This window comes from Muscardinus avellanarius, assembly GCF_963383645.1.
Source record: "Muscardinus avellanarius genome assembly, chromosome: 14".
Lineage (NCBI taxonomy): Eukaryota > Metazoa > Chordata > Mammalia > Rodentia > Gliridae > Muscardinus > Muscardinus avellanarius.
This window is the reverse complement of record NC_137800.1, coordinates 64,446,754-64,471,846: the sequence shown is the minus strand read 5'-3', so window position 1 is coordinate 64,471,846 and position 25,093 is coordinate 64,446,754. Positions and strand designations below refer to the sequence as shown.

General features: G+C 38.1%; 1 protein-coding gene across 1 annotated transcript in view; it reads left to right on the top strand.

Annotated features, from left to right (window-relative positions):
• F13A1 (coagulation factor XIII A chain) overlaps positions 1 to 25,093 on the top strand; it is a gene marked incomplete at both ends in the record, with an annotated part of 188,633 nt that overhangs the window by 100,655 nt on the left and 62,885 nt on the right. The window contains 2 exons of the mRNA XM_080709828.1: positions 6,332 to 6,506; positions 9,464 to 9,602. Coding sequence (XP_080565954.1) covers positions 6,332 to 6,506; positions 9,464 to 9,602 — 314 coding nt within the window. The remainder of the gene's footprint in view (positions 1 to 6,331; positions 6,507 to 9,463; positions 9,603 to 25,093) is intronic.

Genomic DNA, 25,093 nt, shown 5'->3' with positions numbered 1-25,093 from the left:
CTCATTGGTGTGTAGTGTTATCTCCTTGTGGTCTTACTTTTCATTTCCCTACCTAATTGATGGCACTGAACAACTCTTATTGCCTTGACACCTATGAATCTTCTTTAATATCATACCTGTTCAAATATTTTTCTCATGTTTTAAATTTTTGTTTGCTTTCTTGCTGAGTCTTAAATGTCATTTCTAGGACCTGAATACAAGTGCGTTATAAGAAAAAAATGATTTACAAATTTTTTCACTCTTGGCTAATAAAAAAAAGCTGGGCATAGTGGCACACATTTGTAATCCCAGTGCTTGGGAGGCTGAGACAGGGGGATCGCATAGGTTTCAAAGCCAACCTCAGCTACTTAGTGAGGCTCTCAGAAACTTAGTGAGACTGTTTCCAAAAGTATAAAATGGGTCTGGGAGCATAGCCCGGAGGTAGAAAAGCCCCTAGATTCCACCCACACACACACAAAAAAAAGAAAGAATAAAAAACAGGGCTGGGGATATAGCACAGAGGTAGAATGTCCCAGGGTTCAATCTTGTATACTGCAAAAAAAAAAAAAGAATTAAAATTCAGTATATAAAATAACTGCAGATGCCAGTAGAGTTCATAAAAAATTATGAAGTATGTACTAGACACTGTATACATTATCTAATTTAGCAGCACCTTTTGTGTTGATTTAAACACAAGAGATTTTAGCAGCACCTTTTGTGTTGATTTAAACACAAGAGATTTTAATCTCATTTAAGTAAAGTGTCCAAGGTTGTACAGATTTAGAGGTAGGATAAGAACTTAAATCCAGATCTCCACATCATTCAGAAATCTATTCATGTGAAGTCTATATGTTGCTTTACATTACATACCACTTAGTTTTTAAATTACTTTCAAATAAGCCAGACATGGTGGCACACACTTGTAATTCCAGCATTTGGGAGGCTGAGACAGGAGGACTGCGATTCATGGACAGCCTCAGCTACTTAGTGAGCCCCTTTGCAACACAGTGAGACCCTGTTTCTAAATAAAGAATAAAAAATAGGGCTGGAAGTGTAGCTCGGAAATAGAATGCCCCTTGGATTCTATCCCTGGTATCACAAAAAAAATTACTTTCAAATTAAAAAAACAAAAATGATTTACAGATATCTTTTCACTCTTGGCTTATCTTTTCATCCTCTTCACAGTGCTTTTAAAAGAACAAAAATTCTTAATTTTGGTGAAGTCTGTTATTAATATTTAATTTATGGATCACACTTTGAGTCTTCTTTGCCCATACCCAGGTCATACAACTTTCTTCACTGTTTTCTTCTAGATATTTTATTGCCTTATATTTTATATTGCTTTATATTGTTTTATATTTAGGTCTGTAGATCTACTTATAATGGTTAAGGTATGAATCAGAGCTTGCTTTTTTGCATATGAATATCCAATTACTCCAGTCCCGTTTTTTGAAAAAAAAAATTATCCTTTGACTATGGGATTACCACTTTGTCAAAAATTAACTGTATTTGTGTGGGCTTATTTATGTGTTCTATATTGTAGTCCATTTATCTCTTTGTATTTATGCCAAATAATGCCATGCAATTCAATTTTAAAGTATTGCATGTAATTGTGCTGAAATTCTATTTTTATTTTTTGATTTTATACCTTTACTGTTGGCAACCTAATTATACATCATATTATCATAGTGGTAGTTAAAGTGATACAAACATAAATTCACACATCACTTGATGAAGTTTTGTGTATTTATTAAGTTTTACTTTAATAGAAAAAACTGAGCTGTAGCCAAAGAAATTGTTAACCTTCAAATAAGGTTTCTTCACTAACAGGAGACATCATTTCCCAGCAAATCCTTCTTTAAGGAGTTTATTTAAAACTTACAAAAATTATTAAAGAATAAAGTAATTATGTATTTTAAAACTACATTTTAATTTTAGATGGTGTAATTAACTATGAGAACACATTAAAACATTAGCGTTTAATTTCCCCTCTCTTCTTTTCTCCCTCATGTCTAATCTTTTCTTATGGTGATTATTGTTTTAACATTATTGAGTTTTCAAATTCATTCTGTAACTATAATCCCCATAGGAGCTTAACTTTATATGTATTTCTCTCCCTATTGAGCCTTTTTATCACAATCTCTGTCCTTGGTCTCTGTCTTTGAGTCAGTTCTTAACTGTCTTGATGTCACATTTTAAGTTCTTTGTGGTAGCTGTTATATTCCTGCAATCCTCCATGTTTGGTCATCTTCATAGCTGCACATCTTAGTTGTTTGTGATGCTCAGGGTAACCATGCTTTTTCTCAGGACCATGTGAACATTAATTGAACAGTAATATGGAGAAATGTGAAGGAGCCTGATTCCCTTACTCATTTTTTATTTGCATTTTTCATCTAAGCAACTGAACAATTAGTTCTTTGTCCTAAAGTTCAAAATGGTTAAAATATATAAACAGTGAGCATGTACCTCCAATTACCATAGAACACAAATTTCCCTTATAATATATAGATTCTGGTTTTTTCTCCCCTAAGTAAAATTATATTATAGTTATACCTTCTATTTAATGAGTTGGGTGCTATATTTTAAGGACACTAATTATTCTTATGATGTATCATCTTTGTCTTTAATAACTGTTAACTTTTCTTTAAATGTTTGTCTTTTTTTACAGCTACGAGATTTATTCAGGCAGCAGGGTCAAAAGGAGAAGCAGTCAGAGAGAGAGAAAAAAAAAGAGAGAAAGAAAAAGAGAGTAACAGAGATAGAGAGCAACTGTCTTTTTCATTTGCAATTTCTTTGGTTCTTTCAAGTTTGTCTTCTATAGCATTAGTTTTATTTTTAGCAGTGTCTATTCTATTTCTGGAAGTTTCTAATTTATTATTAGCCCTGTCATGGATTTGGTCCTTAATTTGTTTTCTTAGATCTGTGACCTAAGAACCTGAGAAAATTCTGTATGTTCTTTAATCTTGTTTTCTTCTAGTATGACCTCTCTCTCTCTCTCTCTCTCTCTCTCTCTCTCTCTCTCTCTCTCTCTCTCTCTCTCTCCTCTCTCCTCTCTCCTCTCTCCTCTTTCCTCTCTCTCTCTTCTCCTTCTATTCCTCCCTCTTTATTGCTTCCTTTTCTTTTTTTCATGCTCACATTCTTATATTTGCATAGCTCTCCCCCAAGTATTTCATTTTCTTTAATAGATGAAAACTTGACTTTCTTCTCAACCTAATATTAGTTTGATATCTCCTCTGAACTATGGTTTGAGGCCAGTGTACTTCATTGTATCTTTAGTACCCATAGAGAGACTAGAGAGAGAAAGAAAGATTAACTGAGGAAATGGAAATATTCATTAGAACAGTTGGGCTCTGCTCTCTCTTTAAAATTCTGTAAAATTTCTCATCCCAAGACTGTCTTTCCTAGTGGAAGGTGTATTCTTGCCCTTCACTTCATTTTCTTGTTTTACCCCAGAATTTCTACCTCTTTTGAGCTGGAGACCCTTTTCTTTCTATTTTTCCATGAGTAGTATTTCCACTATTCTTATCATAACAAGGCAAATATTGCCATTTTTAATTCAGTTTGTTTATATCCAGATTTTGAAAGATAAATTTTAAAAGTGTCGGGGTTTTATTGACTCATCAATAAAGGCTTCTGAAGAGCCAGTGATGAAGATCAGGCCCACACTATGCTTTCTGTTGCTGCACTCCAGGGTCCTCACCTTCTTGGCACCAGATTTTGGAGTTTATTGCATTGTGCTCATGATGCTGAGAATGACTTTCAGGGAATTTTTTTTATTTTCCAATTCTGTAAGCATTATTGGAGGGCACAACCTTAAAAAAGTTGAATAACACCTCCTGCCCATAGTCCTAGGGTTCATGTTGTCTACATGACTACTAGTGACACAAGACCAAGACACTTTATTCTTCCACTGGCCCGATGCTGAGTTCACAATAGGGCATCACACAAGCCAACCGTGACATGAAAAAAGGACCAGCATGTCCTTGAAGTGTCCCCAAAACATATCTTACTGTCTGAATAGGAAATATTACTTTAACCCATTATACCTGTCACTAAAGACTTATCTCTTTCAGTATCTAAGCTCCCTAGAAATCAATGTTCTAATTAGAAAACAGTAGCTAATCTGGCCCAATTCTAATAAATGAGAGTTGTGATTTATCTAACAACAGGGAACAGCTCAGCATCAACAATTAAAATGTCTAAGAAGGAGAGGTTTTTTTTTCTTACTCTTCCCCTTAGCTGATCAAGTTCAGCTTTATGCTATTAATAACCCTTCTAATTAATAGCTATCTATTTGAAAACCAGTCATCAGAACCACAGTTTAGGAACTTTCACCTAAGGGATTCATAGATCTTCTTCTATTTCTCTATGATAAAGAAATGGCAAAGTGATTTTAAAGCTGAATTTACTTACCTATAAAGAGCAAACCACATGAGAGTCTATCAAGACTCTCCTCTGGCTCTATTATAATGGATACACATATTAAAAATAATCATTTGAACTGCAAAAAGAAGTACTGACCACAAATAAATCCAGAAGGGTTAGCTAAACCTTGCTGACGCTCTTCGTCTTATAGATCTACAGGCTAAAGTCAAAGTTCACATCAAAGGCACAAGTTTGCAATTAGCTAGATGGGGTCTTTCAGAAACATTCAAAGAATATTGAACCCAATAACTTGGTAGTTACTAAAACACTTCTTCACTTTAGCCTGACAGGACACAGAGTCAAAGGGAGACAATAGTGCATCTAAATCAAATGGAATGGCAGTCTTCTAGATAGCACTCCACAGAAGGAGCCTCTTTGGGGAAAGCTATTGAGTAGAAGAGGCATGCACAGTTCAAGCAATTTCTGCCAACTTTGTCTATTTCATCCAATATTGCCCATTCATAGGTCCTGAGCTTGCCATAATGTTTCATGACACCAAGAATCAAACTCTTCCCACTATGTGGATGGCTCTATCTGGCCAACTTGCATACCATCTTTTCTCTAAAGCCCCCAACATTGCTACCCTCCAACCTAGCTTATTATGCCCTCCCTTGGCCCCCACTCTACCTGTTTGATCTTTCTATCTTAATACCAATGACCTTAATTTCTTGTCCATCTCTTTCCAGGGACAAGTTCTTAGTATGAGTCAATGTGCAGTGCCTATCTGCTTGTTGAATACACGAGTGATTATTGAACAACTATGGAGCACTGACTCTTTGCTAACAATTGCTGACATTCATAAAGGCATAGATTTTATTTCTTCTCTCTGTAAACTCATGAAGTAGTTGGGAACATAGACTCCTCTACAGCTAAACACAATAAACCAAAGAAAGAGGTCTGGACAAGTATTGAGCCTGTGCTATTAGTTGGTGAAGCAGGAAACATATACATCTTGCATTATTTCTTCTACAGTTTTTGTGACCCAAATGAACATACTCCAGATTACAATTCACACTGTTTACTAATATCTTTTCAGCATCACCCAGACTTATGTTTCTCAAACCAATGAGCAAACAAACCACCAGTAGATTTTTTTTAATGCAGATTCTTATTCAGTAGGTTTGTGGAGGGACATTCAATGTTTCTAATGAGCTCCCAGAGAATTTGAAAACTGCTGGCCCACAGACATACTTTGAGTAGCAAGGCTCTAAACGTTTTCACGTCAGTTATAAAGATTGTTAAAGTCACACTCATTTTTGGAAAATCACTACTGTTTCTCACCTCAACTCTTCTGACTGTAATTAAATGTGGCCGAAGTTACATCAAAAGAGATGGATTCAGCAGTGCCCAGAAAAAAACTGGCAGAATGCCTCAAAACTGTTACTTCTTGGCCTCAGTTTTATTGTCTAAACACAAAAGGTCTTTGCTCCTGCACTTTTGGTCTTCAATTACTAGACAATTATAGTCTGAATACGTAGCAAGATTTTCCCAAATATTCAAGATGGCCATTTTTTGCTTAAGTCTCCTCCATATTAAATTCATAACAACACAAATCCTTCATGTAATCAGAAATTCCCTTTAACAAAACTATAAAACTTTAATCCCTTTAAATAATCATAAAAAGAATTTTTCTCCAATGATTTTTTAAATAAATAAACTGTAAGTTATTCATAGGAAACTATTTTTGTATTAACCTGTAATGGTTTCTGTGACAACATCTATTAACTTTTTAAACAATTCATTAGTCCACCAATCATCATAGAAGTCAAAGCCCATTAGAACACTGATTTCTTACTTGTGGGTCAAGTTATTTTCCCATAAACACAGGATTCTTCCCTGAGGACTTTTCTTTTGCCCAAGGTCATTGTCTGGAAGGGACTCGTTTAAATGACCTTTCTTCCTTCTCACCTCAACTGGCCTCATATAGGTTAATGCCAAAGATGATGAAGGTGTTCTTGTTGGATCCTGGGACAATATCTATGCCTATGGTGTCCCCCCATCAGCTTGGACCGGAAGCGTTGACATTCTATTGGAGTACAAGAGCTCTGAGAAGCCAGTTCGATATGGCCAGTGCTGGGTTTTTGCTGGTGTCTTTAACACATGTAAGTATCCAATTGAGGGATATTTTTAGTATAAATTTCACTGCAAGACTTTGTATCTATAACCTGGCAAAGAGACTTAGCAACCTCTGTTGCCTCTATAGAATTTATGGGTGAGTATTTTGGGATACAGTCAATGCATAATTAAATTTGCCTGGCCCAAATCTGCTCATGGTCTCTCTGACTGCAGAATCTTTATGGAAAGAATGATAGACCATTTCCTACATAATCCATCACTCAACACCCAGAGAAGGGGAGGGTCACAAGGGCTAAGTAAGGATGGAGGGGGAAAGATGAGCCATTTTCTTCTCAGTAATCACATTTTTTTTAATGTTAAAAGAAAAAAACCCTAAAATTATAAGGAAAATATAAGTTATTTGTTATTGAGAAGATATGATTGTGATATATGATTATTTGCTTATTTATCATTGAGAAGTTTTATAAATATTTCCACTTAATTTTTATCCCAATTATAGAAGGGATTATGGCAGGTGGTCTCATCTCCACCTTTACACATGAGTCTCAATGCCCCTGAGCAATTAGATATCAGAACGTAATGAACAACCTTCATATCCCCAGTTGCCCTTCTGGCGTTTAATCTGCCCAACCACCGATCTGCAGAACTAAATAGATAGGGATGGAATTATTCTCTTCAGCCTCCTGCATTATTTTTCAAAATGGCATTTGCCTCTCTTGGCCCAGATAATGCTACAGTTAATTCAGTGAATATTTTAAAAAGTGCATTTATTTCAGTATGCCTTCCCCACTTGTAATGATTTTCATTCACATGCCATTTCTACTGCCTCGAAGCAACATTAAGCCCAAGTTCAGTGCCCTTCCTGCCTGCTTATTAATAAAGAATGTTTCACCTAGTTAACATTTTTAAACCCATAAAATAAAATAAAAAGGGAGTGGCTAGAGGCGAGGGCAAGGCCATTTTTAAAAGGATTGTTAGGTCCACCTGTTTTAAATCAAAGCTGTGACAATTTAGTACTTAGTCAGTGATTCCAATAGAAACTGTTCAGTTTTGTTTTGCTTCCTTGTGACATCAACAGAATAAGAATATTTTCTTAGCCTTTTCAATACACTTAAGGGCTAAAGGAATGTATATTTACTGAGAGAAATAAAGGCCAAAAGTATCAGTCCCTTAGAAGTTCTGGCCTCTGGAGTTCTAGATACTTGAAGCCTAAAGTTAATGATGAGATGAAGGTTGGAAGGGGTCTCTCTCCCTTAAGACCCTCAAGCTGAGTTAACAACAATAATCATGGGAGGCAGCCCTATGCAAGCAGCCACTCCTTTGAAGTGATTCCACTAAAACAAAAAGGCCCCCTCGCCTCCACCAGGCCTACAACTTCACTAACCTAGATCAGTTCCTTTGGGCTTACAACCAGATAAAATAGTGATCACCTTATATTCATTTTTACATTTTTGTATTAAAAGGCTGTCAGATCCATGCCTGAAAACAGGTTTGGGTGGTAAATGAAAAAAAGAAAAAAGACAAAAACACACTGTGGAGAAGTCACGGTGAGAGTGAACTTGAAGTGTGAATTGGAGGGAAGGAAAAGAAGGCACTCCAGAATCAAGCTTTGCCTGTCTTCAAGTTATGAGTGCCGGGCAGATGCCATAGTGTACACCTGTACTCTCAGTATTGGGGAGACTGAGGCAAGAGGATTGCAGGTTCAAGGTCAGCTTTAGCAACTTAGTGAGACCCTATGTCAAAATAAAAAGATAAAGGAGGCTAGAGTATGGCTTGGAGGTAGAATCCCCTGGATGCAATCTCTAGTAACAGAAGAAAGAAAAGTTACTCTTATGAGTAAGGTCCACTCTAGAACAAGTCTCATTCTGTAGTAATGAGTTTGTGTTCAGCGATTCATATTAGAGTCATTCAGAAACAGAAGAAGGCCGGGTGTGGTGGCGCACGCCTGTAATCCTGGAGGCTGAGACTGGAGAATCGTGGTTCACAGACAGCCTCAGCTACTTAGTGAGACCCTCCACAACTTGAGACCCTGTTTCAAAATAAAGAATAAAAAATAGGGCAGGGGGTATAGCTCGGAGGTTGAGCGCCCCTGGGTTCCATCCCCAGACTCGCAAAAGAAAGAAAAAGAAAAAAGAAAAAAAGAAAGAAACAGAAGGAGATTACCGATCATTTATTCTTAAGACCACAGGTAAACAGGGGCTGGAGGAAGATGAAGGTGAGGAGCCTGTGTTGACTGCCTTTGATGTTGTTTTGGGTAATACCAAGTCGTATAAGGAAGAAGACACTTGAGTCTGGCAACACCTTTGAATTTCCAAGGTTGTTTTATGGAAGAAGGAGGATAGTCTTTGTTTAAAATGCTAAACTATTCTGAGAGGGGGAGAAAGAAAAGCCAAGTCATTAATCTTAAAATTGTCAGCTGAATTATTTTCAATGAGCCCTGATGCCTGGTGTCCCAGGAGCCAGGGAGGACGTTTGGATTAAGCTTCATCACTAGATATATATGGCAAGAGTTGCATCCAGGTAATTTATTATCTAACAATTAAAATGAATTTGTAGTGTCACAAGAGTGAATTACAGTCAGGAAGAGCAAAACCCCACAAAGGCTCTGCTCTGTAAATCCTTATTAGCTGTTTTTCTTTTGTGTTGTTTTTAATTGCCAGGATCATGGTCCCATTAATGGGACTAAGATACTGCTTTTATGACCCTGTGATTAAAACCTAAAGGATTAGGACCCTGCTACTGGGATTCTATCCCATTTGGCTTCAGTTGGCACCAACTTAAGTGCTAAAAGTCACATGACAAAATGTCCCTCTCAGGCCCCCAGGGAGTTGAACAAGTCAACTTTATTCAGTACAAAATATTTGAGGACATGTCTAAAGGAGGTTTTCATGTCAGTAAAGAAGAAAGTCATGTGAGAATGGGTTTTGCACTGTGCAATTGGTACATTTTGATGAAGTGTCTAATTATGGCTCCTTCCTCATAGTTTTACGATGCCTTGGAATTCCAGCAAGAGTCATTACCAATTATTTCTCAGCCCATGATAATGACGCCAATTTGCAAATGGACATCTTCCTGGAAGAAGATGGGAGCGTGAGTTCCAAACTCACCAAGGACTCAGTGTGGTGAGTCAGATTTACAAAGACCCTGGCCAGTATCAAGTTAGAGTGACCATACACACCATGAGACGCATTCTATCCAGCGTGCCTTTCTCCTCTGTTTTAATGCCATTCAAAACCATAAGCTTCTGCCTATGTCCAATTGTCAAAGGTTTGTTTAAGCTGAACAATTAGAAATATTACTGATAACAGTTTGGGTTCCTCATGATAAAAATTGATCATCTGTTATGACAAGACACACTAAAAATGACCATGGTCTTAGAGACTGTATGTGCCTGTAACTGCTTCCTCTTCACCTAAGTGTATTAATATTGTGGCTGATGGCAGAGGTACTGGAGCTGGGCATTCACTATGGCAGTGCCCTATGAGTAATATAGCTAGAATTTACTAAGAACTTACTGTATACCAGTCTCTACATAAGTATGATCCTATCTAATTGTTTTAACAGTTTTACTAGGTAGGTGTTATTAATATTCCTATTCACAGATGAGGAAACTGAGGCCCAGGAAGGGTACTCAAGGTCACATGTCTGCTTATCTGGGAAGAAATAAACTCCAAGTGCCTCTGACTCTTAACCATAACCTATTTTTACCTCTACAATATGTGGTCACTGTCTGAATATAAGGATGAGGTTCACCTTGACTGTGTCCTCACCCTTCACATAGAGATAAAAATGGGAGTCAAGCTAAAATTGTTTCCAAATGCCAGCTACAGGTTTCTGTCGCTGTCCTGAATAGCTGTGCCCAAGCCAGATCCCATGAAAGTACAGAATCCCCAAGAAATTTCTCTTTTCCTTGAGACCCCCTCAGTCCAGATCAGTAACTAAAAAGAGAATAAAAAATTCTGACTATCAAAACTGATATTCAAGAAGGTCTTTATGGGAGAAAATTGAGACATAATTTTACTTGTTGCCAGGCATCGAACTAGGTAGAATTTCTAAGCCAGAAATGTGCCTCATACATTTGTTCTTTAGAAGCAATAAACCTAAAACACTGTCAGTTGTAAAAGCATCCAAATGGGAATGGTAGGAAGTTATAAGCTCATTTTAAGAGAAATTAAAAGTTAGAAGTGCCCGAAATCCCTCATGTTGTGGGAATGGATCACAGCTTCAGGAGCAGTATTACCTCGCCAGGACCTGTGAATGCTCATTTGAGAATGTTGAAGAAGAAAATCGCTGAACTAGTAGCAATGCGCCGCTAGGAATAAAAAATAGTGTTGTTCATTGGAGCGGAGCTGTGGTAAGCTGGAGAGCTCAGGCCAGACAATGCCCCACCTCTGTAAATGGAAAAACAATTTAAAGAGTCATCGAAGCCCGTGGAATTGCAGTAGAGAAGCCCTGTGTGTATACAGGATGACAAGAACACACCAAAATAGCCACCCCGAAGCCCACTTTGACAGTTGAAAATGAGAATTATTTGGCATTCAGCTTTCCATGTCTCTTTTACACACACACACACACACACACACACACACACACACACACACACACTTTGTAGGCAACTGCAGTTCAAAGGTATTTCTCTCGTTCTTTGAAGCAAAATTTCCCATTATGAGTTCCCATGGGACACCCCACCTAATAACCCAACTAGCCCTTAAATAGAATTGATCCAAAGTTGTGAAGCTGGCAGATCTTGCTCTTTATAACCATTTTATCTTTCAGCTCTCTGCTCCAAATTCCTTCCCTTACCCCAGCACTTTTTCCTCCTTCAGTGCATTTCTCAAATATCCCAGCACCCTGGCTGAGACCCTATTCACTCTCCCATATGACCACCACCCTAAAGTCCTCTTCTCTCCTCTTGTTTGGCTCAGAGTAGGGTTTCTATACATGAAGAGTGACCATCTCTCGGGCATGACTCCTGCAAATCCAACTCAGGACATACCCAGACACAGAATGTAGGGATTAGAGGACTCAGTCAATGGCCTGGCTCAGCTACCAACCAGCTGTGTGACCTTGGACAAGGCAGGATCTTTCTGTGTCTCTTTCCCCTTCTAAAGCAAAGACTAGAAAATCCTCTACCTTACCGGGCACACAAGTATAACAGGTGCCTAATGAATGTTAGTGGCTATGATTACCTTTGTTATTAGTCGCACAGCTGGAATTCCTTGGCAGCAATCTGTTGCCATCAACCAAGTACTTTGAAGCAGTTGAAATAAGAAGGGTGGCCTACCATCCCAAGATAACAGCTATATCTGTCACTATGAGGCTCTTTTAAAGAAAGAACAGAACTTGTACCTCCCCATTACAGACACTGGTGCATGATAGAAGCTGCAGGTGTTCCTGAGGGGTATACCCTGACAATCCTTAATTGAAAAGGAGGCTGGGTCCTTGCAGCCACATCCCATGTTGATCTTGGGTTGGGTTTTTATCTTCTGTGTGGCTTTAAGAAAAATGACTTCATCTCTCTGAACTTGTTCCCTTGTCGGTAGAATGACAGCAATCTTAGCAGTTAGCATTTCTTATTAAGTTCTCTATAAAAATGAAATAAGGTTATCCAGGTAAAATACAGATTGATCATCTCTTTTCCAAAAATCTGAAATCTGAAATGTTCCAAAATCCAAAACTTTCTGAATGCAACACGATACCAACCACAAGTGACCTCATGAGAGGATCACCATCACCTGACCTGGTGAGAGGGTCACTGACAAAACATAGAAACACTAAAAATGTTGCATAAAAATATCTTCAGGATATACACCGCAGATACATATGAAACATAAACTAATTTTATGTTTATGGGTGGGTTCCAGTCCCAATATATCTCATTATGTGTGTGCAAATATTCCAGAATTTGAAAAAGGTCCCAAACATTTCTGGTGCCCATTATTTCAAAGAAAACATTCTCAACCTGTCTCTACCACACTGGTTGATTAGTATTGGCCTCAGGTAAGAAGCAGGGGCTGCCTGAGCTGCAGGTCTGGTGAGCACAAGAGGAGGCAGCTCTCTGAAGCTAACCCAAGGCCAAGGTGGAGGTGGGAAAGACTTGATGGGCATAAAGTGACCACTTCGAGATCACTGCAGTGTACACTGGCAACACATGGTCTAAAGAATTCCCTAGCAAAGGTCAAGAAACAATTGACCTCACCTGAGTAAGCTCCCAGACTTATCTTCCCTCCTGAATGGGCACCAACAAGTACCTCCCACCCCCAGCCTGTCCTTCTCACCCATGGTTTGTGTATGGCCACAGCTTTCAGTGCCTGCCCCCTCCTAAGTGAAAAAAACCCTGAGAATGTTCTCACCCACTCGCCTTCCCTTCTTCCCTCCCTCCGTCTTGTCCTATCAGCATTTCAACACCTAGGTCCCAATGGGCCACACTTTGTGATGAATTAATTTGTCCATCCTGGTCTCAGTGACCCAGTGCATCTTCTTCTCCAGGACTCAGCCAAGTTTTAGCATGCCCAAAACAAAAATAAGCCAGAAGGGAGGTTCAAAGAGAGCTCAGGAATATGTGAGTGTGTCAGGTGACAGAGTTTGTATCTCATTCCTGGCACTGACTCTTCTCTTGTGATCACAAACCATTGAGGGCAAGCAGCTGGCAGCCACCTTGTGTCCTCTGAAGGGTGAATATTCCTCTCTGAGAGCATCTCATCTCACAGGAGCTACACTTTCTCAGAGAGCATCCTCAATGACAACAGAGGGCATGGTCTAGGGGCTCGTTAGCTGTTCAGAAGTAGGCTAGGGGGCCAAAATACCTTTGAAGGGCACAACTGGGCAGAGTGATTGGACCCTAGGGTGGCCAATGAATTTCCAAGTAGGTAAATGCAAGATAGATCTTGTAAGGAAGAATTTAAGCTGCCTTTCTCCAGTGTGTCAATGGGCTTTGAATTATGTGTGACCTCTAAAGGCACACCTATGAATTAAGGTAGGCAGTTTAATGGAGATGCTTCCTCAGTGCTTTGCTGCAGTAGAAATAAGGATCTCATTGAGGGAGAGCCCAGGCTCACACAGATGGGCAGGGGGACCGTGACAGCTTTGCTTTGCCCTGGAAGAGCAGAGTTTAGTAACCTCATCTTACAAAGGTTTCAGTGGAAATGGAAACAATCATGAAAGACACAGTTGGGGCTTGCCCTGTGCCCCGTGTACTGGTACATGTTAGCAAAACAAGCAAAACCAAGATAGATCAGACATTGCCCACCCCCAGTGCAGAGGTGCATTTTGGAGCAGGAAAACCACCAAAAGGGCACCATTTTCCACCCAGAATTATCAAGTCAGGCTACACTGACTTCAGCTGAAGGCCACAGGACACTGCTCACCCTGAGAACATACAAAGCCTTTTCCTGAGCCCCTTTTCATGATCCTAACAAGTGCCCCAGCCCTATTTTTGCTTATTTTGAACTAGGGACTCACTAAGTTGCAGAGGGCCTCACTAAGTAGCTGAGACTGTTTACTAACCCCGATCCTCCTGTTTCAGCCTCCCAAGTACTGGGATTACAAGCATGTGCCACCATTCCCTGCTGGACAATTTTTATAAATGAAATCATATAATATGTGTCAGGCTTCCTTCATGAAGTATAATATTTACATGGCTTATGCACAGCATAGCATGTGTCAGTACTTTACTCCTTTTCATTGATGAATCATACTTCACTATATTGGGTAAAATACATTTTATTTATCTGTTTATCAGTTGCAATTTGGGATTGTTTCTACTTATTGTCTATTGTGAATAATGCTGATATGAAAAGTCATGTAAAGGTTATGATGTGAACATGTATATTTAGGTCTCCTGGGATATACATAGGTGTATAATTGCTTGGTCTGATGATAATTCTGTGTTTAACTTTTTGAAGAACTGTCAAACTGTTCTCCAAGGTAGCTACACTATTTTATTTTCCCACCAACAGCACATGAGAGTTCAAACTTGTCCACATTCTAACAGTTTTACTTCCCGATTTTTCATTATACCCAGATTAGTGGATTAGTGAAGCATCTTATTATGGATATAATTTCCATTTATCTAATGACTAATTATATTGAGCATCTTTTCATATTTTTGTTGACTGTTTGCATAACTTCTTTGGCAAAAAAGGCTGTTCAGATCCTTGTCCCCTGTCTTTTATTTTTGCATTTTAGCAGTTCTTTATATATTCTGGCTACAAGTCCACAAATGATCTGTAAATATGTTCCATGGGCTATCTTTTGACTTTCTTGGTGCTGTTCTTTAAAGTACTCAAGATTTTAAGTTTTTACCAAATCCAATGTTTCTATTTTTTTCTTTGCTTATATTTTAGTGGGTCATATATAAGAAACTATTACTTAATGCAAGGTCATAAGGATTTGTTTCTTTATTTTCTTTTAGGAGGTTTCCAGTTTTAGAACTTAGATCTAGGCCTAGGATCCATTCTGTGTTAACTTTTATATGCAGTATGAAATTAAAATAGAAGTCAGGAAGTGACTTCTATAATAAGAGACTGAAATCATCCTATTGCTGACCCCTGTGTGGGGCGAATCACTTTTCTCATGTCATCTTCAATTTTCAACAATTTGACTGTGATGTGTCTAGGTGCAGAGCTCTTTGAGTTTAACCTCCTTGGAGTTTCTCCACTTCTTTAATGTATACAATAATGTCTTCCATTAAAATAAGAAAGTTTCAGGCTATTATTTCTTCAGCATCTAACTCTTCTCCTCTGGGGTTCTCATTATGATGCTGGTACATGCCCTATGACTCTGGAGCGTTGCTAGCTTTTTTCCTTCATTTTTCCTCCACTTTTTCCTTCAGCCTAGATCACTTAAGTTGCCCTAGTCAAGTTTGCTATTTTTTCTTCTTTCTGCTTACTAAAATCCACTGCTGAAACCCTCTGGATTTTATTTAAGTTATTGTATTATATAACTTTGTAATTTCTACTTAGTTTCTTTTTTGGAATGTCTATCTTTTTTTATTGGTACATTATATTCATACATCATATTGGGGTAAAAACTAGTGTGTACATATATGTACACATCACTGATTTAACCCCTACCCAATTCCCACCCCATTCCCTCCCCATCCCTCCTCCCCTTGCTTGGCTTAGTGGTTGACTTCGATATATTTAAGTACATTGTGTGTTTTAGAAATTTTCCTCTTCCCCCCTCCTTTCTCCTCCTTTAGGTTGCCTTGTTTGCTCCTCTATAGGATTTCCGTTTTCATCTAGAGTTCCTCCTATGACCCATTTCTCCCTAACTCTCACATATTAGGGAAAGCATCTGATTTCTTATTTTTTGTGACTGACTAATCTCACTTAGCATAATGTCCTCCAGTTCCATCCATTTCCCTGAAAATGATGTAATTGAGTTTTTTAATGACTGAATAAAATTACATTGTGTATATATCCCACAGTTTTGTAATCCATTCATCTGTTGATGGACATCTTGGCTTGGCTGGTTCCAGAGTTTGGCTATGGTGAACTGTGCAGCTATGAACATAAATACACATGCATTAGTTTGGTAGTTTAGTTTCCTATATTTTGGGTAGATACCCAGAAGTGGTATTGCTGGGTCAAATGGTAGATTTGTTCCCATTCTTCTGAGGATTCTCCATACTGTTTTCCAAAGTGGTTGCACTAGTTTGCAATCCCACCAACAATGTCTTAGAGTTCCCACTTCTCCACATCCTTACAAGCATCTGTTGTTGTTTGTGTTTTGAATGATTGCCATTCTAGTTGGAGTTAGGTGAAATCTCAGGGTAGTTTTGATTTGCATCTCTCTGATTGCCAGTGATGTTGAGCATTTTTTCATGCATTTATTGGCCATTTGAATTTCTTCTTTTGTGAAGTGTCTATTTAGTTAGTTTGCCCATTTTGTTATTGGATGCTTTGTTTTCTTAGTGTTGAGTTTCTTGAGTTCTCTGTATATTCTAGATATTAGTCCTCTATCGGAGGTGTAGGTGGAAAAAATCTTCTCCCATTCTGTTGGCTTTCGATTGAGGTTCTTGATAGTTTCCTTTGCTGAACAGAAGCTCTTCAGTTTCATGCAATCCCACGTATTGATTCCCCTTTTAATTTGTTGTGCCTTTGGGGTCTTATTGAGAGATCTTATCTGTGCCTATGTGTTGCAGTGTTGGACCTATGCCCTCTTCAAGGAGCTTCAAGGTCTCTGGTTTGATTTCCAGGTCTTTGATTCATCTTGAATTGACTTTTGTACAGGGTAAGAAAGTGAGATTAATTTCCAATTTTCTGCATATGGTTAACCAGTTTTGCCAACACCATTTGTTGAACAAGCTATCTTTTCTCCAGTGTATGTTTTTGGCCCCTTTGTCAAAAATCAATTGGGTAAAAGTGTGTGGACTTGTTTCTGGGTCTTCAGTTCTGCACCATTGGTCTATGTATCTGGTTTTTTTTTTTTTTTTTTTTTTTTTTTTGCCAGTACCATGCTGTTTTTATTACAATGGCTGTGTAGTATAGTTTAAAGTCAGGTATTGTGATTCCTCCTGCATGGTTTTTGTTGCTGAGAACTATCTTGGCTATTCTGGGCTTTTTGTTATTCCAGATAAATTTAAGGACTGATTTTTCTATGTCTGTGAGGAATGATCTTGGTAGTTTAATGGGCATTGCGTTAAATCTGTAGATCACTTTTGGAAGGATGGCCATTTTAATAATATTTATTCTGCCAATCCATGAACATGGAAGATCCTTCCATCTTCTAAGATCTTCTTCGATTTCTTCTTTCAGTGTTTTATAATTTTCTTTGTAGAGATCTTTTACCTCCTTGGTCAAGTTTATTACTAAGTATTTTATTTTTTTGTGGGAGATCCTGAGTGGAAGTGTTTTCTGAATTTCTTTTTCAGTGGATTTATGGTTGGTGTACAGGAAAGTATCTGATTTTTTAAGATTTATTTTGTATCCAGATACTTTGCTGAATTTGTTGATCAGTTCTATAAGCCTTTTGGTTGAGTTTGTTGGGTTTTCTAAATATGGTATCATGTCATCTGCAAATAGTTAAAGTTTGAGTTCTTCTTTTCCTATTTGTACTCCTTTGATTTCCTTTTCTTGCCTTATTGCTCGGGCTAGACTCTCTAGTACTATACTGAAGAGAGGTGGTGATAATGGGCATCTTTGCCTCGTTTCTGTTTTTAGGGGGAATTCTTGAAGTTTTTCCCCATTTAATATGATGTTGGCAGTGGGCTTATTATATTTTATTGCCTTAATAATGTTGAGATATGTTCCTTCTATTCCAATTCTCTGCAGTGTTTTTTTTATAATAGATGGATGTTGAATTTTATCAAATGATTTTCAGCATCTATTGAAATGATCATGTGATTTTTGTCCTTGATTCTGTTTATATGGTGAATTACATGAATTGATTTTCATATATTGAACCAGCCTTGTATCCCTGGGATGAACCCTACCTGGTCATGGTGTATGATTTTCTTTATGTGGTTTTGAATGCGTGTTGCTAGTATTTTGTTTAATAGTTTTGCATCCAAGTTCATCAGAGATATAGGCCTGTAGTTTTCCTTCCTTGAACTGTCTTTATTTGCTTTGAGTATTAGTGTGATATTGGCTTCATAGAATGTATTTGGGAGAGTCCCAGTCTTTTCTATTTCATGAAATAGTTTGAGGAGTATTGGGATTAGCTCTTCTATAAAGGTTTTATAGAATTCACTTGGGAAACCATCTGGTCCTGGGCTTTTCTTTGATGGTAAGCTCTTTATTGCTGTTTCAATCTCTTTGATTGTTATTGGTTGGTTTAAGTGTTCAATATCTTCTTGACTCAGTTTAGGAAGGTTGTATTTATCTAGGAAGTTGTCGATTTCCTCCAGATATTCCATTTTGTTGGAGTATAGTTTTTCAAAGTAGTTTCTGATAATCCTCTGTATTTCTACACTGTCAGTAGTAATGTCTCTTTTTCATCCCCTATCTTCATAATTTGGCCTGATTCTCTCTTTTTTTTAGTTAGGTTGCTAGTAGTTTATCAATCTTGTTAATTTTTTCAAGAAACCAGCTTTTGGTTCTGTATTGCTTTTTATTCTCTATTTCTTTAATTTCTGCTCTAATTTTAATTATTTCCTGTCTTCTACTGGCTTTGGGGTTCAATTGTTCCTGCTTTTAAAGGGCTTTGAGGTGTGTTGTTAGGTTATTTATTTGAAGATTTTCTGTTTTTCTTATGTGAGCACTCAGTGCTATAAATTTTCCTCTTAATACTGATTTCAAAGTGTCCCAGAGGTTTTGATATGTTGTATATTTATTTTAATTTCTTTCTAGAAAATTCTTGATTTCACCTCTTACATGTTCTATGACTCATTCTTCATTCAGAAGTGTGGTGTTCAGTCTCCACATGTTTATGTTGTTTCTCTGGGTCTTCTTATAGTTCATTTCTAGTTTAATTCCATTATGGTCTGAAATGACACAGGGAAGTATGTAACATTTTTTAAATTTGCTAGTGCTCATTTTGTGTCCCAGGATGTGATCTATTTTGGAGAAGGTTCTGTGAGTAGCTGAGAAAAATATAAACTCCTCTGTAGTTGGGTGAAATATTCTATATGTTTCCAACAGGTCCATTTGCTTAATGGTGTTCTTTAGTTCTGAGGTATCTTTACTGACCCTTTGTCTGGAAGACTGGTCTAGTGTTGTGAGAGGTGTGTTGAAGTCTCCCAGTATTATTGTATTGGAATTTATGTGTGACTTTATATCACAAAGAGTTTGATTTATGAAAGTAACTGCACTTATGTTTGGGGCATAGATGTTGATTATTGTAATTTCCTCTTGCTGGATTATTCCTTTTACCAGTAAAATATGACCTTTTTTTTCTCTTCTAATAAGTTTGGGTTTGAAGTCTAACTTGTCTGATATCATAGTTTCTATTCCTGCTTGTCTTAGACTTCCATTAGCATGGATTACCTTTCTCCAGCCCTTTACCTTGAGTTTGTTTCTAACTTTACTTGTAAGGTGTGTTTCTTGTAAGCAGCAGATGGATGGATTCCAGTTTTTAATCCATTTTGCCACTTTATGTCTTTTTATTGGGGAGTTGTGACTGTTTACATTCAGTGTGATTATAGAGAGATAATTTTTAATTCCTAACATGTTAAGATTTTATTTCTGTTTGAGATACTGTTTATTCTTCTTTGCTTAGTTGTCTGCTGGATGAGAAATCTTGTTTCTTTGGTTCTGGTGTGTATTACCTATTTCTTCTTTGCAGTTAATCTCTTTGAGTATTTTCTCTAGCACTGGTTTTGAAGACTGGTTTTGTCATGGAAGCTGCTTATTTCCCCATCTAATTTGGTAGATAGTTTTGCTGGGTAGGAAATTTTTGGCTGGAAGTTATTTTCTTTCAGAGTTTGGAATATGTTACTCCATGCCCTTCTGACTTTCATGACTTGGTTTGGGAAGTTTGGAGTGATTCTAATTGGTTTGCCTCTGAATGTCACTTGGCCTTTGGTTTTTGTTGCCTTTAAGATTCTCTCCTTTGCTTCCACATTAGTCATTTTGACAATTATGTGGCATGGGGATCCTCTTCTCTGATTTTGTCTAAAGGGAGTTCTATAAGTTTCCTGGACCCGTGTATCAACCTCTTGCTTTATGTTTGGAAAATTTTCTGCTATCACTTCCTTGAAGAGATTATTGATCCCTTTGGTTTCACCTTTTCCCTCCTCTATTCCAATTATTCTTAGGTTAGCTCTCTTAAAATGGGCCCATATTTCTTCAATATCAAATTCCTGCTGCCGGATTTTTTTTCTAAATTAGAGACTATGCGTTAATTTTTGGAGTGATCATCTGCTAGGAGCAAGATTCTATTTTCCATGTGGTCTAATCGGTTGTTTATACTTTGAATTGAGGCCTTTACTTCAATGATTGCATCCTTTATCTCTTTTTTACTCTCTCTGAATTCTTTTCGAAAGTCCTCTATTATTTCTACAGTTATTTTCCTGATTTGAACTTCTAGAGATCTCTGAATTTATTTGTTATCAGGTTCTGATACTGTGGGGTTGAGGGCATTCATTGCTCCATTGTTATTCCTCTTTCCCATGATTTGGAAGTTTGTGCCTTCTCTGGGTTCTTCCCTGGGTCACTACAACTTCACTTAAGGTGCTCTGGATCTCGAGTCTGGTATCTCAGTCCCCACTACTCCTTTACTGGGTTGTATCGCAAAGTCTCAGACCCAGGGAGTCAATTGAGGCTGCTTTGACCATGGAGGTACAGGTCTGGGCGTTCTCCCACGGGGAGCTGCAACTATGGTGTGATATCTCTGCCGCCGACACTCCCCCACTGGGTTGGACTGCAAAAATCTCCAACCCAGAGAGACTATCTGAGCAAATCCCTGGGAGTGCAGAACTGGGATTTCTCCTATAGGGGCCGCAATTTGACTCACAGTTGTTGAGTGCACTGATAGAGCTGTAGTGGACTCAGTGAACTCACTGCTGCCACCGCTGGCAATATGGCACCTCTGCCACGCCCTCGGCCGTGAGGCTGGCATGTTTCTTCTCTGGTTTTGAGCTCCACTCTGAGTCCCTACAGGGTGTACTGAGCCCAGCCCCTGGGAGGTTTAGACGCTCCTTGCACCGAAAACCTGCTGAATTCCACCTGGCTGTTCTGCAGCTGCTCACCTCAGCTCTCTGTCCACCCCTTCAATCTGGAGCCTGGTGGGTTGTTGCTGGAGCCATCTAGTGAATTTGCCGCTGCCACCGGCAGTATGGCGCTGCTGCTGCATCCTTGGCCGTGAGGCTGGCCTATCTCCTCTCTGGTTTTGAGCTCCATTCTGAGTCCCCCTCCTCTCTGGAGCCTGGTGCTGTGAGGGAAGATCTGAAATGTCTATCTTTTCATTAATATTTTTATTTGGTAAGACATCATTCTGATTTTTTTTTTCGTTCTTTGAGTATGTTTACAAGTGTCAGCTTAAAATCTTTGCCTAGTAAGTCCAACATTTTTACTTTTTAGTCACAATTTCTCTTGGCTTTTTTTGTTTTTCTTTTCTGTGTATTGTATACTTTCTTGTTTTTTTTTGTGTGTGTGTGTGTATGTGTGTGCATGCACAGTTTATATTTTTTTTTTAAAAACAGGTCATTTTAAATAGTTGTGAAACCCTGTTTCCACAAAAAAAATGCAATAGGCCTGGGTATATAGTTTAGGGGTAGAATGCCCCTGGATTCGATCACCAGCATCTCACACACAGTTGCGTGCGCGCACACACACACACACCATACACACACACACACACACACACACACACACGGATTCAGACATTTGATTGATACTTGACTCTTGACTTGGTCCAGGGCATGTCCTCCAGGGTTTCTCTCTATCTCGCTTGCGCTCTCTCTTGAGCCCTTATAAAGTCACACAAACAAAATTTTAAACTTATGTCTCTTTATTTCCTTTTAAGGACTCTTTTTCTCTGAAACCTTTGTGGGTAGATTATAAATGAGCTGACCCTGTAGGGTCTTTAAGTTAGCCACGTTAAAGGCAGTAAAGACTCTTTGCTTAAACACTTTATTTTCTTTGAGCATGTAGTGCACAGAGCTCTGAAGCCTGTCTTGGTCCCAGCTGTGGTCTCTGTTTATCTCTCTTCCACCCCATGTGTTTTGCACCTCTGTATGGGCTCCAGCCAGCTCTCAGAACCAGGGAAAACTTTAAACTGTGCTTTCCTTCTTTTCATTAAAAAAGTACTTTTAGTGTATTTGGGGGAAAACTAATACATGGTTATAAAAATTTTAAACATTGAAGAGAAAGTGCAAAAGAGTTGTCATCCACTTTTTAATTCCTCAGAATATTTTTAGCATTTTAAAACATTCTTTTATATATCTTTGTATGTATATGATATATTATATTCTTTTTATATATCTTTGTATATTGTGCATTTTACTATTGCATAGCAAAGTACCACAAACTAAACACTTTAAATCAACACATACTTATTATTGGTTCCCGTGGGTCAGAAGTTCAAATACAGGTTAGCTGGGTTCCATCTTAGCAACTCAATGATACAATCAAAGTGCTGTCTATTCAGACTCCTCTTCTAGGCTAATCCAAGTTCTTGGAAGAGTTCAGTTCTCTGAGGCTGTAGAACTCATGGTAGCTGCCATCTTCTTTGAGCCACCAGGGGAATGTCTTTGCTACTTCTGTTTCTGACTTGCTTGGTCTTTGACCTTTAGAATCAGATTTAAAGAGATTGTCTGATTAAGTAAACCCCATCCTGATAATTTACCTTTTAATTAAATCAGAGTTAACAGATCAGTTACCTTCATTACAAAATCCTGCATGGCATGTAAAGTAATATCATTGCAGGACCGACATAACATCCTATTCATAGATTTGACTTGCACTGGAGGTGAGGGAATTGCTTAAGGGAAAGGGTAAGAAGAGTGACTTAAAATTCTGCCTTTCACACATATACACCTACGATGAACACCTATGCTGTATCCAGTGCTCTGTAGTATGATGTATGAAGTGATTATTCCATGGATATCCTTCCAGCCTAAAAAATATAGGTTGATATTTTATGGCTGAATAGCATTCTAAGAAAAATAGTATTGGAGGGTTTCAAAAATACTTCATCATATATTGAACAGTTAGGTTGTCCCCAGTTTTTCCTTCTTACATATTCTACTAGGATAAATATTCTTAGAGATCTGTCTTTGCATTTGTATGTTGATTTACTCTGGATTTACTGAAACAAGTGATAGACTAAAGCAGTCTAAAATATTCCATGTAGGGTCCCCCAGCAGTACAAGATGTCTGTCTGTCTTTCTTTCTTTCTTTCTTTCTTTCTTTCCTTCTTTCTTTCTTTCTTTTCTTTTCTCTCTCTCTCTCTCTCTCTCTCTCTCTCTCTCTCTCTTTCTTTCTTCTTCCCTTTTTTGTGGTACTAGGAACAGAACCCAGGGGGATTCTACCTCTGAGCTATACCCCCAGACCTATTATTTTATTCTTTATTATGAAACATGGTCTCACTAAGTTGCGGAGGACCTCACTAAGTAGCTGAGGCTGGTCAAGAACCTGTCATCCTCCTGTCTCAGCCTCCCAAGTACTGGGATTACAATGAAACCCATACCTTTGGCAAAAGTTGTCTGTATACTTTGTACCAATACTGTAGATTTATCCTTGAAAAGACTTCTATTGTTAGCTGTCAGTGCACAAAACATACAGGAAGTAACATTAAACATAGATGCCTTCACTTGCCATCTCCATAATTAACTCTCCTAATAAAAAAGTTTTGATTCTGATTAAACAACACCCAATGAAACAGGACCTTTATTTTAATTTCTATACTCCTTGTTTAGAAACAGCAAGAAAACTAGATTACTTGGAGATTTATAATTTTTAAGAATTTTGAAACCTAGCAAACGATGGTTCAATAACACCTGCCTTGCTAGCAGATGACCTCACAAATCTTTTAACCAACAAAGTTATTTCTGATTTTGCTTTCCCTGAATTCAGTTACCTATGGTCGAACATGGTCTGAAAATATCAAATAAAAATTTTCAGAAATAAATTATCATTTTAAAATCTCATGTTGCTATGAGTAGTAAGAGGAAATCTCACACCATCCTTCTCCATCCCACCCAAGACATGAACCATCCTTTTGCTCCCTGTATCCATACTGTATAGGCTACCTGCCCATTAGTCACTTAGTTGCCATCTTGGTTAACAGATCAATTCTGGTGGTATCACAGTGCTTATGTTCAAGTAACCCTTTGATAGAGAAAACAGCCACATTTCCACAAATTTTGTTGCAGTATATAGTTCTAATTATTCTATTTTACTATTTGTGTGTGTGTGGTACTGGGAGTGAAACCCAGGGGCTTTCTACCTCCGGGCTATACTCCCAGACCTATTTTATATTTTGTTTGGAAATAGGGTCTCACTAAGTTGCTGAGAGCCTCACTAAGTAGCTGAGGCTGGCTTCGAACCTGTGCGATCCTCCTGTCTCAGCCTCCCAAGCGCGGACATTACAAGAGTGCGCCACCATGCCCGGCCTATTTTACTATCCTTTTTTGCTGTTCATCTCTTATTGTGCCTAATTTATAATTAAGCCTTATCATTAGTGTATGGGCATAGGAATAAACAAAGAATATTTACAGGATTCGGTACTGTGTGTGGACTCAGGTATCCAGTGTGGGTCTTGGAATGTGTCCCCTGTGAGTAAGAGGGAACAGCAGTACTTAGCACCTCCTTAGGGCAGGTCCAACTCCCGTGCTGAGGATGTGGGAGTAGAATACCACAGAGCCTCAAAACTGGGTTCATACCTCCTACAAATGCATGACCAAAATGGCAGGATAAGACAGCAGAAAGACTATTCTGGATCTAGATAAAGAAATTTTAAAATAAGAAATAGCATTTTGGAACCAGAATATATTTCTTAACCTGGAGAGTTAGTAAATGGAATTAAGAAACATCTTTACAGGAGAGGAAAGCATTTAGATCTATTGCACAGCATGGCAAATACCATTTACAATAATATACTGTATATTTCAAAATTGCTATGAGAGTATATTTCAAATATTCTCACCACAAAAACTAAGTGAAGGAATTGATGTAGTCTTTCTGTGCCTTGTGCCCCACAAATATATACATATTAAATTATTTATTAT